The 18,971-nt window shown below is 35.1% G+C and overlaps 2 protein-coding genes across 4 annotated transcripts; both read right to left on the reverse strand.

The window, feature by feature from the left end:
* Positions 1-3,058: 3,058 nt before the first annotated feature.
* On the reverse strand, positions 3,059-7,637 carry LOC120092503 (Translation elongation factor EF1B/ribosomal protein S6 family protein). 3 transcript variants are annotated; one of them, XR_005486055.2, is made up of 6 exons: positions 7,062-7,479; positions 6,575-6,629; positions 6,412-6,468; positions 6,132-6,209; positions 5,118-5,732; positions 3,059-3,453 (listed from the first exon to the last, which is right to left on the reverse strand). XR_005486055.2 is itself a non-coding variant. In XM_039050599.2 (5 exons), the coding sequence occupies exons 1-5, from the start codon at positions 7,362-7,364 to the stop codon at positions 5,248-5,250; spliced, it is 978 nt and encodes a 325-aa protein (XP_038906527.1). In that variant the 5' UTR covers positions 7,365-7,637; the 3' UTR covers positions 4,809-5,247. The 3 variants fall into 3 exon arrangements, 1 of the variants encoding a protein (XP_038906527.1); XR_005486054.2 differs by lacking the exon at positions 3,059-3,453 and adding an exon at positions 4,809-4,974 and having other exon boundaries at positions 7,062-7,598; XM_039050599.2 differs by lacking the exon at positions 3,059-3,453 and having other exon boundaries at positions 4,809-5,732; positions 7,062-7,637.
* Positions 7,638-8,379: 742 nt separating this feature from the next.
* On the reverse strand, positions 8,380-18,726 carry LOC120092502 (Chaperone DnaJ-domain superfamily protein). The gene is made up of 10 exons (XM_039050597.2): positions 18,304-18,726; positions 16,309-17,224; positions 12,034-12,163; positions 11,484-11,938; positions 11,088-11,168; positions 10,882-10,980; positions 10,067-10,210; positions 9,817-9,903; positions 9,327-9,398; positions 8,380-9,235 (listed from the first exon to the last, which is right to left on the reverse strand). Exons 2-10 carry the CDS (start codon positions 17,110-17,112, stop codon positions 8,918-8,920), a joined length of 2,190 nt encoding a protein of 729 aa, XP_038906525.1. The 5' UTR covers positions 17,113-17,224; positions 18,304-18,726; the 3' UTR covers positions 8,380-8,917.
* Positions 18,727-18,971: the final 245 nt, after the last annotated feature.

The following is an 18,971-nucleotide window of genomic DNA, read 5'->3' on the forward strand; positions in this document are numbered from 1 at the left end:
GAAATTCTAGAATCAAAATAATAAAAAAATGTGTCACTATGTAATTTCTAATTTTGAGTTTCTAACTATAATTACTATTATTAGCAATTTCATAATTGATTTCGTTAATATGTTATAAATAACATCTAATTGTTTTTTAAAAAATTACATAAAGACACCAAAAGACCCTAATTAAAATTTCAAAAAAAGATTTTAAAAAGAAAAAAAATTATATAATAAGATTTATAAAAACATGTAAGAAGTGCAAGAAAAAAAAAGTCTTATTTGCTTAATCAATACAAAAAATTTTCTTTGTTTTTATTATCAGGAATTAAATTGCTATAAATTAAAATAAATGAGTTGGTACAAAAATTAATTATGGCTCAGAAACGTAACCCTAACTATAACTCTAAACAAATATAAACCTCAAACAATGCTAAAACATTATAGATCTTAAAACCCTGGTCCCTTACGCTAAAAAAAGCCCTAAAACCTTTAAAAAAGAACTAGCTTAATTCAAACAAAAACTTCCTCACATTTATTAATAAAAATTAAATTGTTATGAATTAAAATAAGTACAATGCGTCGAGAAGTTGTAACATATACGAAATTAATTATGATTCAAAACCGTAACTCTAATTAAAACTCTAAATAAATATACCCAAACTGAGTTTATATCAATGATAATTGACATGACTTTCTTCTCTAAAGATTAAATATTTGATGTCCTATCTCACAACTGTTGTACTTAAAATAAAAACTTTAATTAAATAAATATAAGGGCTGATTTCAGATATTGAAATTGACCAAAATATTAACAAATATAGCAAAGGTTAAGTGAATATTCTAATTAGTTAGAATATAGCATTTCAAAGAATGTTGCATTTTGTTTGTGTTGTTATCTATTCAAATAAGAAGTAAGTGAACAATCAAGATCAATTTCAAAAGATGAAAACTCGTGGAGGACAATTGTAATGTAATAAATTAGTAAACATATAAAGTTATGAATGGTTTTTTTTTACATTTATATATATATATTTTGTTAAGACTTGTACAATAGTGTCCCTATATAAAATTTCTGGCTCGGCCACTTAGAGCAATAGAATTCTATAAAAAATGGTCTCTTGAAGTTTAAAGTGGTTCCTTTCTAAGCTCATACCATAATTCAATCTAACTTTTAAGGTAATTAGGCATCGTCATAAATTCTCCGTATAAGCAATAAATTTTGTTGTTGTTCAAACTCGTTAGCTTTGGGTAACATATTCTCCATGGGTCAAGTTGTTTTAGATTTTTAGAATATAACCCTCTTTGTATATTTTTTTGTTTCACATAGATTTACCTAGAATCGTTGCTTTAGTAATCAATATTATACTTATGAGGTTCTTTTGTTAATGATGGAAGGCTTGAGATTCTTTTGTTCTCATAATTAATTTCAAGGACCATGTTGTGACCGAAGAAACTATGAGGTTTTTGTATGGATGACCTAAATTTTGGGAGAAAAATAAAATTTGCCTCACTTTTGAAGATGAGTATTTTTTTTATTCTTTGTTGACGTTAAATTCATGTGAAATTACCAAAATGAACTCTTAAACACAGAAAATTCTATCTTGCTTTCATTCCATTTCCTCTATCGCTTCCTTTCCTCACTCACATATCGCTCTCTTCTCTTTTGTTGTCTCACTCTTGCACTCGCACTCTCGTTCTTTCTCAATGTTCTCTCTCACTTTGGTTTCACTGAAGTTGGTCAAAGTTGTACACGCAAAGAAGGAGGAAAAAAAAAGAAATATGAAGAAAAGGTAGATCTGTAATTTCACTCGTAAATTAACATTGCTTTTAAAAAAGTGGAACATATTTCATTTTAAGCCTCTATGTCAGCTATGTAATTTTCTAAAAAACCATAGTGGTGAAAATGAAAAAAAAAAATGAATATTACCAACATTACCCATGCCAAGGACTAGAAGAGAGAGGAGGGAAAGAAGAGAAAGGAGAAGAGGGAAGAGAAAAAAAAAAAATTAAAAATATACTACTTTTTTCAAATCATATTGCTACGTCATTGGTTAGTCTATTAAATTTAATGGTTTTATTAGTAGAGACCTCGAAAATTTAAGAACAAGCATAGACAATTTAAAACATTTGGAACCAAATTAATATATCCTAACTCATAGACCAAAAAATATTTTTTTTTCTATGAAAAAAATACACTTTTGATTTCGAAGTTTGAAATAGGTGTCTATTAGTCATTGAGATTTTATAATGGATATTTTTAGTCTCTAAACTTGAATAAGACCTCATTTGATCGTTATGTGACTTAACAGATTGCTAACTAATGTTTACTTCAATTTTTACTCCAAAATTAGATTAGTTATAAATTTATTAGGTGAAAATTTGAGAGAAAAAGATTTTAAAAATTGAGACGTGAAAGATTTAATTAAGAAAAAAAATTATTTTTAAGTTGCTTCGAGGAAAACTGAGCTTTTGAGATTTGAACAATAGCAGGCGGTGACTTCAGGCAGTACCTAGGAGGACAACGACAAACACTTCTATTTACATTTCATTTAGGTTCTTTTCTTTAAAATTTTCTTCTGAACTTTTTGTTTTGATTTTTATTTAGATTCATGGTTTGGTTTAGATTAAACTTTGTTTTAAGAAGAAGCCTCAATAGGTTTTTTGGATTAGAAAAGAAAAAACCAGATGAAGCTAAATGAAACGATGAACTCAAGTATCAGAACAAAAAATGTGTGAAGAAAAATTTAAAAAGAAGACGAAGCGGCAAAAAGCAGGAAAAGTTGTCAACAGTGTAGAAATTGGCTTAGAAATACGAAAATTGTAAAGTGTCGTGAACACACCCACTAACCCCATTGCGATGGCGAAATGGAATTTTCAAGTCTTTGTTTTGCAGGAAATAGGTCACTACATGCGTTAATTGCTCGAGGACAAAAATGAACAACGCATCCACACAACATGCGGCAATCGATCAAGAACGAAAAAGATCAATGCAATTGCAGCGCATGCGACGATCGATCGATCATGGATTTAAGCGATCAACACATTTCCACCGCATGCAACAATCAACAAGAGATCAAAACAATTACACCGCATGTGACGATTGATCGGAAATGTGAAGAGCAACGTATTCACAGAAAATCCTGACAAGTGTACAACGTTTCTATTGTACGATTCTGACAAATTGATCGTGGAACAGAGCGGACATTTCCACTACGCCATGGCAAGAATTATCAGATTTGCAAAATGGGACCACTAATACAGAGAGCCGATGTCTATAAATAGCTTCCTTGAATTCAATGTAAAGGAGGTTCTAAAACAACTTGATAAACCGGTCGCACTTACCACACTAGTATCGCATTAATAACAACAATTCCCGTTTCGACCTCAGGTCAATCTGAGAAACTTGTGTTGAAATTATACTTGGTTCTAACGCAAGAAAACTTGTGACACGCACTACATCATTGCATCCTACAAAACATATTATCATCAACGCATACATTTAGAACATAGTATCGCAACAATCTCTTTATCGCAAGGCAACTTGAGCGCATAGAGCATCATCATTTTCATTCATTAGCGCATAAAAAATATAGATAAAGAAAGAAACACAAATTTCGTCTATCAAGTTTTTGGCGTCGTTGCTGGGGACAAGAACTTGAATCATTCATCAATAGTGCATAAAGCATAACAAGAAGTTAAATTTTTAATATTACAATAAACGTACGCAAATAAACAATGGAATATAATAGATAAAATCAAAATACCTGAGGCAAATATTACATTCAATATATGCAAAGGTATGTTTATACTAACAATGGGTAAAAAGACAAAAAAAAAAAAACCATGAAATATCTAAAAATAACCATGAATCCGCTAGAAGAACTAACAACTTACCGTGAAACCATTTGTATTTGATTACATTCCAAATATATTTACCAATATATTTCATATATTGGTTAGAATATTTTCAAACATCTGATATAATGTTCTAAGATATATTTAAAAATAATTATGAATCTACCAAAAAAAGCAATAAGTTATTGTGCAATCAGATGTATTTGCATACATATCAGATATATTTACCATTATATTTCATATATTGGTTAAAACCTTTGCAAACATCTAATACAATATTTTAAAGTATATTTAAAACTAACCATGGTTTTTTGGTGAGTAAAACTAGTTTTTTAATCTGTGAAATATGTTAAATGGAAAATAAAATCAGATTAAATGTGTTTTCTCTCTGATTGAAAATGGGAAGAAAATCTCAAGAAATAAATGCATTCTCTCTCTAATTAAACAAAGAAATAAAATCTTAACAAATAAATATATCTTCTCTCCTGTTAAACAAAAGGAATAACATCTCAAGAAATAAATGCATTTTCTCTCTTCAACATCAAGCATGATTCGAAAATATGGCAAATGGTTTTTCAATGCCCCATACTCTCTCCAATCGCCCACCACACACAAGAAGTATTTGAGTCTGAAAACCTCATTAAACATTATATACAAAAATATAAAAAAGTTGGGGCATTTATGAAAATAAGTTAGGAAAATAGATTGAATCTTTAAATATCCCAATATTCAAACTTCGGAACTAAAAGACCCATTATAAAACCTCGGAGGCCAAAAAGGCACCTACCCTGAACCTTAGGGATATTTTGCTTTTTTTCCTTTTTTTTTTAAAAAAAAAATTAAATAAAATTCCAGAGAATTAGTAATTGAAAACTACGCTCCGTCTTACAAATACATCCGACTTTGCAGGCTCAACTTACTCAGAAAACGAGGTTACAAATTTTCGGTATCATGTACTTACACCCATATTTGGTCACTATAATTGCTAATGTGTAATCCATATATCATCAAATTGGTATGAGATCAATCATCAGTCTAACTCTACAAACCCATCCAAAAAATATACACTCACTCCCTTATGTTCCCATTAGAATTTGACATGAGTTCGACATCGACATGTAGTAACCTTGTTTCCTGTGGAAAAACACTAGCGATGAACATGACTTCGAAATTGGGTCACATATAGTTCAATGACATGACCTAAAACCTCCAAGCCTTTTAACTGTGGAAGGGCACATAATTGAGAGAAAATAATGGCAGTTTCAGTAACTTAATACCTGAAATGAAGCAAAATTCCACCACAGATTCGTAGAGTTAGCTCAATGCCTTCACATCCCACTTCGAAGCCCATGCAGATATGTCATGAAACTCACCTCAACTTCTACTGCCAAAATCAAAGCTATCCATTTATTTTTTAGTTCTATTTCTCGAGCCTCTGTTGCTCGTAGCAGCTGATTTGGTGGCCTTACTTTTGCTGTGGTTGTCGTCGTCCTTGTCATCATTGTCACTGTCAACAATGATAATCCCATCTTCAATATCATCACCATCATCCAACTCATCCTCGCCATCCCAACCCATTTCATCCATACTATCATAATCATACATGTCATCATCTTCACTGTCAACATCATCTACTCCTGCACGAAGGGTGTGAAACTCAGGCGGGGGAGGGCAATCTTCGGTGATAGCAGCATCCCTCTTAATCACAAGATGTCGAATTATTCTTTCATCCATATCTAACATGCTCTTAAATTCATTAATCCATTTGGCCTCCAGTTCAAAATTCATCAATATGTAATGTGCATATTTGGCTTTCTTTATCTTGTATGCCAATCTTCTCATTCCCCAGTCACTCAGTCTCCATATCTTCCCTTTCTTCTCCCTTAGAAAACCTGTAACGGCATTTTTATTTAAAGCAGAAACTAATGGCAAAATTATACAAAAGTCCAAAGAAACATAGATGCAACTAGGATCAATGGGCTGGTCTTGAGATGGTGAGCCTGATTTTCGACTTGCACATGAAATGGAAATCACATTCACTTCTACAACACTACTTACACAAAACATATCACGCTAGAGCTCAGGAGAATCAAGGACAGATACGAGATTTTCTCATGCTGCACAAATGAGCAATAAACTGGAAAAAGTGAAGGCTCAGAAATGCAAGTTCAGCCAAAATGGGAGTTTTGAAAGAGAACTAAAACTCATGACCACTTCATTCAATCTAACACTTTACAAGCAGCACAACGTCACTGCATAAGAGAGCCAAAGCGTCAAAATAGTTACATTACCTTGAACTTTCCCAGTTACACTCTCAACCTCTTCTGCATTCTTCTCATGAATTAGAAAGACTACCTCATAGTGACGCACTGCAGTAACAAGATAAGCAACAGATCACTTCAAATATAGGATAAAACTTTTTCCTTCTTTAGTCAATAGTTGGACAAGAAAATTACATCAACCAAATAAATACAATATTTTTCTGCTTGTGTTAGTAATTAAAACATCAACTCCCTATTCATCGTGTTATATTAATCATACTTGACCAGAATAAGCAGAAAGTAAGCTTACTTTGTTCTACTTTCGATTCACTTTCCAACTGAAGGTTCAAATATTCATAAAGCTTTTCTGCAAAATGGAGGCAAAAATGAATTTGATAACTCCTGTTCATAGCCAAGTAATCTTTATAAAGGAAAGCCAATGAATGGATCCAAAATGGAGGAGAAACAATCACCTTCTTCCGCATCAGCAAATTCGGGAAGAAATTGACCATCTTCTGCAACCTTTTTCTGCCAATTAAAACCAAAAGTCCATTCAAGAAATTTCTCAGACTTACAAAGTATATAAGCAGGTTAAACGTCAGTATATCCGAGCAGCGTCCTATCAACTTTAGCTCAAAGGAAGGATACCAGAAGTACAATACCTATCCATAGGAGTTTCAATTCTCATTTCTTAGAAGTATCTCGAGTGGCATGTCAGAAGAAAACGAAAAGAAACGCAATCGTTCTCAGAACTCTGATATAGGTAATGACAATCTAACAAACCACCACCATTCCCGACTTCTTTAATTTTAGGTCGAAACCGGTTGTAAATAGTTCAAAGAGCAAAGAATCGCAGAAATTTCAAGATAATGAACATATGACGATGGATGCGCACACACACATACATATAGATTAAAAAGGAAAAAAGAAGTAGGAAGATGAAGTAGTATAGAATTTCACCTCCTTAAGCAGAACAGCTTCAGGGAAGAAGCCGGTAGACTCGTCAGGCTTGGGTAGGGAGCGGTGACCGTCGTCCTTGTGAGTCTTAGCGTTGGTTTTCTTTACCGCAAGAATGGCGGATTTTCTTGGGAATCCAGTTGGTAGATGAAGAGTGCGAAACGAAGAGCAAACATTCGGAAAATCAGAGAAAGAGCGAGAGCCATTTCGACGAAGAATCAAAGTGTTAGCCTTCAGAGAAGGATAAACCGAAGAAGAAGAAGAAGAAGAAGGAGAAGAAGAAGGGGAGAAAAGAAGAGTATCCATGGTTGCGAAATTTCGACGTTGAGAAAGAAGGTTTTTGGTCTCTTTATCCGAAGTAAGCAGAAGCGGGGTGAAACAGCTCAATTATTTAAAAAATAAATAATAAATTATACTACTCTGTAATTTGCATAGTTCCCATTTCCCAAGCCTTTCACTGGTTCAATAGAGCTTGCTAAAGCTATCGTCCTCTATAATGGCATTTCAAAGGCTTTGAAAGCTGGTACCTACCCTGAGCTTATGTGACCCACGAGCTTGCTTTTCATGCTTTATATTGTTACGGTGCTATTGAAGACTTCTATTTAACTAAACACACATGTGGCCCCACGAGTTTGCTTCTCACACCCAAATATCTCAAATGTCATTGATTTGATTTGAAGACCATCCCAATTGGTAGACTCTTTTATATTGACATTGTTTTTCTTAGTTATGTTTGTTTCTCATGTATTCTATAAAAAGAAAAAGTATATGTAATATCATTCACGAATAATCGTAATAACTCATGCATATACATTGATTGTGTAAAAAACAGATCCTTATATCTTTCGAGATGAAACAAGTGATGTCTACTTATTTTTATGGAGTGTTTTCAAATAAAGAAAAATAAATCTACTTATTTACAAATATAGTAAAAAATCTGTGACTATCAATAGACATTGATAGACATCTATAATTTAAACATCAATGATAGCGGTGATAAGACATCTAATCTATCCGTGTCTATCAATGAGAGACAATTACATTTTACTCTATTTAAAAATATTTCGAATAATTTTATAATTTAAAATAATTAAAGATCAGCCATAAATATACCACATTTATAAAATTATTACAAAACATTTAGAAACATATCAAAAACTATAATTTAGTTCATCCATTAAAGCAATTGAGCGTAAACAAAAAACTTCCCTAACCAATATGACAACTAATACGATAAAAATGTACTTTTTTCAAAACAAAACCCATCATGATATATGAATTGAGTACTGACTGAATGGAGATTATGTTTAGACTTTGATGGTAAAGAAAATAAAACTCTATTGCATTATTTACTCGAATGATGACCTTTTTTCTTTTATCTCATCTGTATTCCAATAGAAGAAAAAACATTTCAATTTCTTTCGTCGAGTAATGGGAAGTGGGCTAGTCCCCAAAAAAGGTCGTTTCACATGTAGGGGGAAAGTTGCGAAATATGCAATGGGGGTCAATGGAGGAAACAGCCATATTGAGGTCATCTTCCCAAATAGTTCTTCATATTTAAGGTTAGTGCAATACCTTAGGGATTCTTGGATACATATTTCCAACCTGTCTAAACTTTGGGGTAAATCAGGCCATTATGACAGTTATCCGCTACGCTCTCTATATACAAACTCTTGATGCCATCCTTCCCTTTAGGGCCTCTTCAATACTTTCTTCTCTACACCATCAATATTGAAATTTTCCTATAGGAGCTATCTTACCTTACCTTACCTTACCTTACCTTGTTGTATATTTAATAATCACTCGCTACCAAACACTTCAAAATTATTAGCAGGTTTAACCAAATAACCTCTCAATAATCACCATTGCTTCTTTCCCTTCTTCTTTTTCTTGTTACCACTGCCACTATTGCTACTGTTCTTATTAAAATTTACTCCTGCTTTAGTCGGTGGGCTCTCCATGGCGCTGCCACCGACGTTGTCGAATGCGCCTGTCTGCATAGCATTCTGAAACCACTCAAAGAACTCTTCTTCTGTCATGTTCTCTTCTATATTTGATGCAGGCATTTGGCCTCCTCTTTGGCTAGAACTTGATCCTCTAGTGGTGTTTTGCTTAGAGGTTACACTGGTGTTTACATGAAAACTTGGCCTGTGAGTGTTGGCTGGACATCTCATTCCCTGCACCAAAAATCAGCAAAATACAAAGCCGTTGTGTGTAAGGGCAACATGAGATCAAGTATTACTTGACGTGACCATTAATGACTGTTACCTGACAAATATACCATGCGGTAGCATCATATATTCGGCTCTCTGCACATACATATGCACAAGGAGCATCAACCTGCACAGAGAACATAGTGTTTAGCGATAAAGGTAATAATATAATATGGCATCTTTCAACACAACCAAATTTCAAACAAATTTTTTCACTGAAAATTAGTCCAGTAGGTTCAGTCAAATCGGATAGGAGTCTTCGGTTCATTAAACCTACAAAGAGTTCAAAGCTCTCAAAAGTCTAATTACGCTGTATCTTAATTGAGTTTCTCGATAAATCATACTTCCTAGTTTGTGTATCAAATACATCTACATTAATACCCTAAAAAGCAACATTAGAACAATTAGTATGAGCATGTTATAACAATTTCTATAAGCATCGTATTAATGGAAAAAGGTAAGTCAGATAATTCAACAGAAACATATATCCACAATCAAATAAAGTCACGTCTTGATAAGAAGCCAATCCACATGTACGCAAGTACCTTTTGCAGCAATCCAAAAAGAAAAGGCTGGGAAGATTGTTCCACCCACCCATCCCCATCTTTTGCTTGATGAAAATCTTTGCATTCCTTTAGAAAAAGAAAATGTACAAAACAATACAAAAAGCATCCAACATAAGAATCTTACTTTGCTCTTAGAAATCGTGAGCATACAGTATCATCAGATTCATCACTAGGATAATCGATCAAACCTAATAAAATCAAGAGTCAGTCTAAAATAGAAGAGAAAAACCTGGCACCATCTTGCTTGAGATTTCAATTTCCTAGTGTGTATCCATAAATGAAAATTGTTGCACTTTTTGCAGGCTATTCGTCTTGATTCACCAAAAGAATCTTCTCTATTTGTTGCTGAACGTGAAAATCCAAATGGACCACTCTAAAAAATAAATGCATCCATAATTTGTATAAGATACTTGAACAAAAAACTTGAGCATAGAAGCTATCATTGAATTGAATACTCAACTCACTTCTCAAGTATAATTTAGAATTGAAGTACAACTTCTTCATGAAAAGCTAAGTATATTCCACAGAAAATGTTCAGGTCTTCTCTGATAGCCTTGCAATAACTTGAATTTTATTTTCCTTTTGTTTTCTATCGTTTGTGCTTGTGTGTTTTTCCCTTTACTTTTCTTCATTTTATGTGCCATGGGAGTGGTTTATCAGCAGATGGAACCAATACATGATGCAACTTAATTTTTTAAACCTCAGGTGAAAGAAAAAAAGTGATGGTACCAAATCGAGAATATCAGCTTTCCTTAGAACACCTAATCCTCCTCAGTGTGGCTGAATTGATGTTTTATTGTACATGAATGGGTTCAAATTTTCAAGATCCAAACTTAAGTCATGATTGATGTTTCTCAGCAGCTTGCCTTATAGTTTAAATTACCGAAAAAACACTGTAGCTTAATTTCATTTTTTTTTCCACCTTTCTATAAATGAAGATGGGTCAGGAAGGCTAAAAGGAAGTTTTACAAGGAGAATCTCTCTTTCTATTCTTCTTCTTCTTCTCTTTCTGTGGGTGTGTGTGGGTGGGGATGGGGGTTATACCTTCTGTGAATCACTCTGAAACCTGCGGAAAATGTTTAGCAGCTCTTCCCTTCTCAGCTCATCATCATAGGTTTTTCGCTTTATCGAATCAAGTAAAACCTATAAAAATTAAAATAAAATAAACGGGACTTACAACTCTCAAGAAACAATATAATACAAAACTAAAAAATATTGCATAATTCCTCCAAGATAAAAAAATGTGTTACCTCATAAGCATTTTGAAGTTTCTTAAATGCTTCTGCAGCCTTTTCATTGCCCATATTTTTATCAGGATGGACCAACATTGCCTGATAACCAGTTTACAAGCTCATTCAACAAAACTAAATACATACCATCACCACTTCAGCAGATAATCAAGATACTATTTCAAAGAACACCTAATTTCCTAAAAGTACGACACCACTAATAAACATAAGTGAGAATTTCTTCCATTAATCAAATACAAAATGCAGAGTTGAATAACAGAAGGTCATAATAACCAACATAACAAACACCTAATACGCCTAACCAACAGAAAAATCCATGAAACGGCCTAATGAATATAACTATATGAACAGTGAATAGACCATGCAAACTGTAGCAACATGAAAGCAGAAATTCACCTTTTTCCTATACTCCTTCTTGAGTAGGGAAGGATCTATGTTCTCATACCGAGACAATCCTAAAGCTGCATAGTGATCTGAACAATTCAGCAAACGAATGACTTCATCTTCGGAAGATATCTCAGAATCAGCTCCACTAGTTGAGGGTGTGCCTGGACACCGATCAGCAGCAAAACCTGTACCACTAAATTCAGAAGATGATGCTTGCATAGGATCATCGTGAAAGAAACCAGGCTGATCTTTCATCCCAGCTGTTTGTTCAGGATATCTGTTTGATCTCCTATGCTCATTTATGTTGTTCTTTAGGACATAAATCAGAGCATCACTTGAAATAAATGACAAATTCAGGCCCAAAAGCAAACCAAGCCATCCAGTGCATACCCAAGCACAATAAACCGAATACAAAGTGGTGATCAAAAGTGCAACTCGTTCGTGGCTCAATATAAAGGCCAATCCTGAAAATTGTGATGCAACACCTCAGTGAATTAGCCTTGACATGATGTTAGCATAAATGGAAAATTTGTGCTTGTTCCAAATGTAAAGAAATTACCTCCAAGAAAGATAATCACCATTGTTGTCCAAAAGTTACCGTAAAACCAAAGGAAAGCTGCTCCAGAGATGGCGATGACCAAAATAGCAAAAGCAAACCCAACAAAAATTCCAAGGGAAGCAGCTACTACCTGATCAGATTTCATAAATTATTTACTACGAGTCAATATAAAACAAAGGGTACGGGCAGCATGGATCACCTTCAAATTCATGGAAAAAAAGGTTGGTAGCATAAATCAATGCAAAATGCTAATTATCTAAGAAGCCATGCATTGACAGGGTAATGAAACACAGACTATAGATTCTATCATGCTGAACACTAAACATGGCTATCTCAAAAGTCAATATTATACCAGCACCGTTGTGTATCAGTATTGACAATCAAGTAATACAAACTACAAAGTACTGCACCAGTTGGGAACTTTATCACAAATCTACACAACAGATAGCAATTAGGACTAATAACTTGTGCCTTTCTATTTCTAGTATGAGTAATTAAATTTTCATTGGGAACAAATGAAAGATTACATAGAACATATAAAGATAAAATCCTAACCAAAAGAACCCCAAGTAAAAAAAAAATGGCTCCAATCAAGCAAACTAAAAGAATTAAGGATAGCAACAAAAAGACTTATACATTGTAGCCCCAAAGGAAATATGAAAGATAACAAGGGACTACACCCTCCTCCCTTTTATTGAAGAAGAGACCACACATCCTCATACCTCTCAACCCCTCTTTAACATTCTATTGTTTCTCTCACCCTAAAGGCCTCATAACATAGCACAAACCCCCGCAAACCACAAGAAAAATAACTGATGGATGTCGTTAAGGATAAATGCACAAAGAAAAAAGGACCTCAGCGTAACTTTAGTGGGATATTTGTCTCCATGTACATCAATGGTCATTAGAGGATTTTCAAACTGTTCTTCAACTTGAAAATGAATAACATCATCTTACTTAATAATAACTGGGGAATATTACCTTTTTAGTCCATGAGATTTTAGTAATAGGCGTGTTTCGTCCCTAAGGTTTTAAAATGTATTCTTTTAATTTCCAAGTTTTTAAGAATAGGTTTAAAAGGCCCTAGAGAACTTTATTATTATTATTTTAAATATTGACATACCATTTTAAATTAAATAAAATTATATATTCTCTCTCTCTCCTCCCTTTATTTTTAATTTAAGATGTTTTTTTTTTAAACGGAAACAACTATTTTTAATTTAAAATGTAATATCAACATTTAAAATAATGAAAAATAATTACCCTGGGAACTTTTAAACATATTCTCAAAAACTCGAAACTAAAAGGGTACATTTTGCAATCTTATCTTAAGAACCAAAATGCACCTATTGATGAAACTCTCTCTCCATCCCTCCCGTATTCAGTAGAATCTTTTTTGGGAGATGGCAAGGCACCTTCTTCCTCCCCACCCTCCTTCACCTAGACGGGAAAACTTCTTCTATACAAGTCTCACATGGAGTTTGAATCACCAAAGCTTCTAGGGACAAGCCTTCTATCGCAGCTGTGAATCCCTTTCTTGGTTACACACTACTTTCTCTTCTTTGATAGAAGCTCCTTTGAACCAAAAGTTCTTCAACGTCTAGATTGGTAGAATCTTTGGGTGGAAAAAATCTCTAACCGGAAAGGACATTTTGTTGAAATCACCAAGCTTGGAGTTAATGGAGGGTGAAATGAACCTATCTTACCCGGTGGCAACAATAAAGTTGGATGGAATGGCTTCCTCACTCTTCTTAATGTACCAACCAATCAATCCATCACCAGCCATAAACTCGACATTGTTTCCACATTACCTCTTACAAAGATACTCTCCAAAAGCTTAAGAAGTCATGTGACCAGCCACAAGACCTCCCTTGTTTGTCAAAAAAAGCACAACCACCCTCCTTCCCAATCGAGCGAACTTGCAACTTTCTACCGAGAAACAGCCATCATCACCATCCGTCAAAACTTCCATGACAATTGGTTCGAAATTCTTAGAGCTTTGCAAAGGGAAGCGTCCGACTTTGGTTCCATAAGCCCATTACAGCCTAACAAGGCAATCCTGGAGGTCAAAAATAGGAAACAAGACATAATTTTAAGCAATATCCATGATTGGTAATGTCAGTACTTTCATGGTGAAATTTGAGCCTTGGAGCATTCAGGCTTTCTATAAAAATCAAATGATGCCCCCTTCTGAAGGTTGGATAAAAGTTCTATCCCCATTGACAGATGGTCCTTTGAATCCTTCAAATTTATTGGTAATCTTTGTGGGGGCTTTTTGGAAGTGGCAAAGAAGACTGTTCCAAATGGACATGATGGAAGTTTCTTTGAAAGTGAAGAAAAATTAGAATAGGTTTATTCCAACTCTATTCATTTTCCGTCTTCAACAGACGTGATTTCCATCCATGTAGACCCCTTTTTCGAAGCTTTACCTCCCATAGGTTACATTGTCGAGAAGCATGGCGAGATCCCTTGGCCAGCGTGTGATGAACAGAGTGTGGAAGCCCACTCTCCCCTTCCCCTTGCACAAAGGACTCTAGCTTAACTATTGATTGAGCCCACATCTACCCATCTGTACCCATCGAGAAGCAAAATCGCCACCCTCATTTGCCTTAATTTCATCTGATTTGTCAGCATCAGATGTGACTTAATCCAACTCTGCACATCAGCTGCAGTTGACCGTACAAAAGCCTTTGCCATCTAAGCCTTTATTGTACCAAAGAGAAGAAAAAAGCGAACCTTTTTCTGATTCTACCCATCCCTCCCCGTCAACTATCTTATTCGACTTATGTGCCCATATGCAACCTCCTCCATCTGACATCCTTAGACTTTCTCCATCATCCCACACGTCACTCTCTACCAACCCTCCTACCCTTCCCCTTCCTACTCCTTTTTCACCCTAAATAATTCTTTACACCCTTCATCATCAGCCCCATTGCTTTCTTCTCCACCCTCCAAAAATCCTTCTTCTCTCCCTTCCAACCCTGATCCCTTTCGAAGCTCCACCAACAACCCTCAACCCATTTCCACCAAACCTACTATCTTCCGCCCCAGTATCAAGCACTTCACTGCCGTCATTACTTTACCATCTGAAGCTGACATTGAATTCTCTATGTCTAGCCCCATTCCTACTCTGTCGGTTTCTCCTCATCCCTCATCCATCTATGATCACATGGCAACTCATCAACGATGGTCCTTTTAACTCAGCTCCTCATTTGATTGCACTGGCCCCATGGTTTAGAGAACATGGTTTATGCATTATGGCAATCCTAACTAAGAAGCAAACCAACAAGTTTTCAACAATGCAAAAAGAGGGGTCTTTATTTCTTATGATAAAGAAAGCACAAACAAAGCATAAAGGGGTCTTTATCAGCATGATATTTGTTCATCGAGCCTCCATTTTCGATATTGTTTTGTAGTGGCAGTTCTGTCTTTGATGGATCATCCTTCTTCCTTCCCTATTTTATCGTGTGGCTAAGGCACTGCTAGGCTTCATGGAGTCTGAGCTTGATCATTTTTTATGTGCTCTTTGACATCTTCCGTATGATGTGCTTTGGTTTGATCGTGGTGCTACTTTTTTTTTTTTTATCCAGTTTCCTTGTATTGTTATACACATTCTTTTTAGTGGATTGGCTTGTGTCTTTACATCAACTCTGCCCTTCCTTATTTATCTTTGGTTGTATCTATCTTTATTGGTTTTTCTTCTCTTTGGTACAATAAAGGCTTTAGATGGCAAAGGCATTTGTTTGTCATCAACTTTTGTTTGCTTTATCGGTTGTTCCTATTGGGGTCTTCCTGTTGTACTCTTTGGATATTTTATTCATCGACAAAATTGTTTCTTACCCAAAAGAAATGCACCTATTGCTGAAAACTCAAGGACTAAAAATGTAAATTTTTCCAAATAACTAATTTACCGAGACTCGAGAGTCCATAAGGAATGTGATTTTTTTTATAAATGCTTGAAAACAACCATCCGTACAGCCATATAGCATTGTGTTTCTTCTGATATAAAATTATAATGAATCCCATGCTTCACCTGGTACCTTTCCATACAACATGCTTAGAATAAAAAATAACTTGGTGATTTAATTATTTTGAATATCCAGAAGACAGTACTGCTGCTGGAGACTTTCTCTAGAGGGAAAAAGTAAAAAGATGAAAAGATCACTGTTGATTCTTCAAGATATCAAACAACACAGGACATAGGAAAAAAACATAAATAAACAAGATAAAACGAGAAAGGAAGTAACACCTATGAAACAGTATTGCAGAGCTTACCAAAACCACAAGGAATTTAAGAATTCCAACCATTGCAATCATTGAAAGAATGGAGAACCATATAACTGCAAAGAAGGATGTTGTCCCCATACGAATAAAGGAATCGATGCCCCTGAGGGCACAGTCCAACCAAACAATTGATAAGAGAAGCATTATGTTCCCAAAATGAATCATCCATTTCAGAAGAATAGGATATGCCGTCATAATCTTCTTTACCACATAGTCACTTGACTTTAGTAAATTGTTCTTCATAGAATTAAACAGAGGTCTATGTTGCTCCAGAAACACATGAGCTGCTTCAAATATTGATGACATAGATTCCACGAAACTTTTCACCAAAACATTATCTGAAAAATTCAGATTATCCATCACAGTTCTGATGTGTTCTCCATTCAAAAAGAAGTTGAAACTACCATCTAAATGAACCTGCTCCTTGTCAACTGTAGATCCCTTGTATTGTTCACCTATACCGGAGCCCCCATTATTTCCATTGCAGTTCCCAGATTCTTCGGGGGGAAATGTTGGTTCCTCTGAAGCATGAAGTCCTTCCATTCCTTGTTTTTCTTTTCTCAAGGACTTTGCAGATTTTTTTAGATCCTTCATAACCTCTCCAGAGTCACTATTCACCACACCTTCCTCAAAGGATTTACTATGCTGGTTGTCATTTGGTAGTTCCGCTCCAGGAAATACCTTTATCTCTCGTGCTCTTCCCTGCCCCTTGGACTGCAAGTCTGAACCTTTTTTTTTACTGTTTGATGCATGGCGCTCTGACCCTGTTTTCTGTTGATTACCCTTACGAGCCATTGAACACTGAATTTAAGGTTCAATTTTAAGAGGTATTCAATTGAACCATTTCTAATGGCAATATGTGGTCCAGAGCAAGCAAGCAAGCAGGATAATGTTCAAGGGCTATAGCCTGTAGACAAAAGAAGTATACAGTCAAAGCTGAATTTTTTTCCCTTTGATGATAATTATAGTAACAAATATATTCACCAGAAAATGAGCAATCACATTAATGGATTCAAACATAATCTAGCATTACAGAGGAAAAAAAAATTGACGAGCGAAATCAGCAGACAGAAGAACTTTCTAATACAGGGAAAACAATTATGTAAATATTCATAACCAGTGTTGTTAGAGGCAAAACTTGCATATTTTGATGATGAGGTTTCACTATGGTGTCCACCTAACGCTCACACTCTTTTCAGTTTTTCCTTTTAATTTCTGCCGGTCAAGGTTATGTAATAAGTTCCTTTGCAAAAAAAAAAAAGGTTATGTAGCAAGTTGGTGTGTGCTTTAATATCGCACGACTACAACTACAAACTATTTTTGTACTTCTTTAAATTTTATGACCAATTGTGTAATTAAACCTACACTTGTTGCATTTCTTCTTGTGAGAAAGATCTACACATCCCTTGATCGTTTTGTCTGCATTATACCATGAACCACAAAGAACCACGACAGGAGTACCCATTGTGCAGAGTGCAGCTGTGGCGAAGAGCATTCTCAATGAAGTAGAGTCATCCGAAAGCAAAAAAGAGTATAGAAAATCAAACAAACTGACCAACGATACATGTCCAAAATCCATATTTAGGGAAATGCCTCATTTCCAGTACCAATGTAGTAGAGCGATGAATACGAGTGACAAAGATCAATACCAACATTAATATTCATATACATTCCCCACTCGTACCAACTATATAAAAATTGCATGTAGCAATTCAAGAATCACATGTTTCCGAATCAATATATAGCCGGGGAAGCACGTATTTTTTTCTGATTTATCCGTATTGCATATTCCAGAAAGACAAGGTAAAAGTTGAGAAAGAAGCAAATTTCAAAACAAAGTTTCACGAGGACAACAGAGAAAATCGTTATTTACGATGTTAGGCAGAAAGAATCCAATGAATGGGAAAAGAAGGAAAGAGCAGAATAACCTAAAATGCCAATATATATATATATATAAACACACACACAGAAATGAAAGAAAGAAACCTCAAATTTCAGCACAAGTACGCCAAAGGAAGTGAGAAAACCCTAATAACCAGAAGTCAAAAAGAGCATGAAAAGCAGAAATTGGAGTCCAGATCTTCAGGAACTGTGGAGTTGATAGGGAGGAAGTTGAAGCGGCGGAGAGGAGTTGGATTCTGCAACGGCGGCCGGAGAGGAGTGCGGCGATGGTGAAAGAGCTGGGGCGGACGGCGGAGAAGGGGGCCCCTAATCCAAAGTCCACGGCGGCAGCGGCAACGGCGGCGGCAGAATGGGGTTGAAGAATCGGAGGCTGTTTGGGTGAAATTAATCGGAATTCCAAATTGTGCGTTGAAAATACGGCGTGAGAATTCCGTATGCCGGTTAAAGCGATCTCCCCGTCCCCATTATCAACGACAAGCATAAAGAGTTGGAAATCGGCCTCTTCCAATGAAAAATTAGATAATTTTTTATTAATATTTTTCTAATAAACACGTGATATGTCACGTGACTTAAACTGTCATCTCTAATCCCCCTCCAATATGGGAACCATTAAATAATGCTTTTTTATATGGTTTGGTTGGAAAAAATTTATTATTAGTATGGACAATTTTTCATCCTACGTCACGTCAACCCGCTTTTAAAAATATGTTGAGACTTGTTGATATTAATATGAGGATTATAAATATTTATTA

This window comes from Benincasa hispida, chromosome 12, assembly GCF_027475165.1.
Source record: "Benincasa hispida cultivar pf3 chromosome 12, pf3_genome.v1.1, whole genome shotgun sequence".
Classification (NCBI taxonomy): Eukaryota; Viridiplantae; Streptophyta; class Magnoliopsida; order Cucurbitales; family Cucurbitaceae; genus Benincasa; species Benincasa hispida.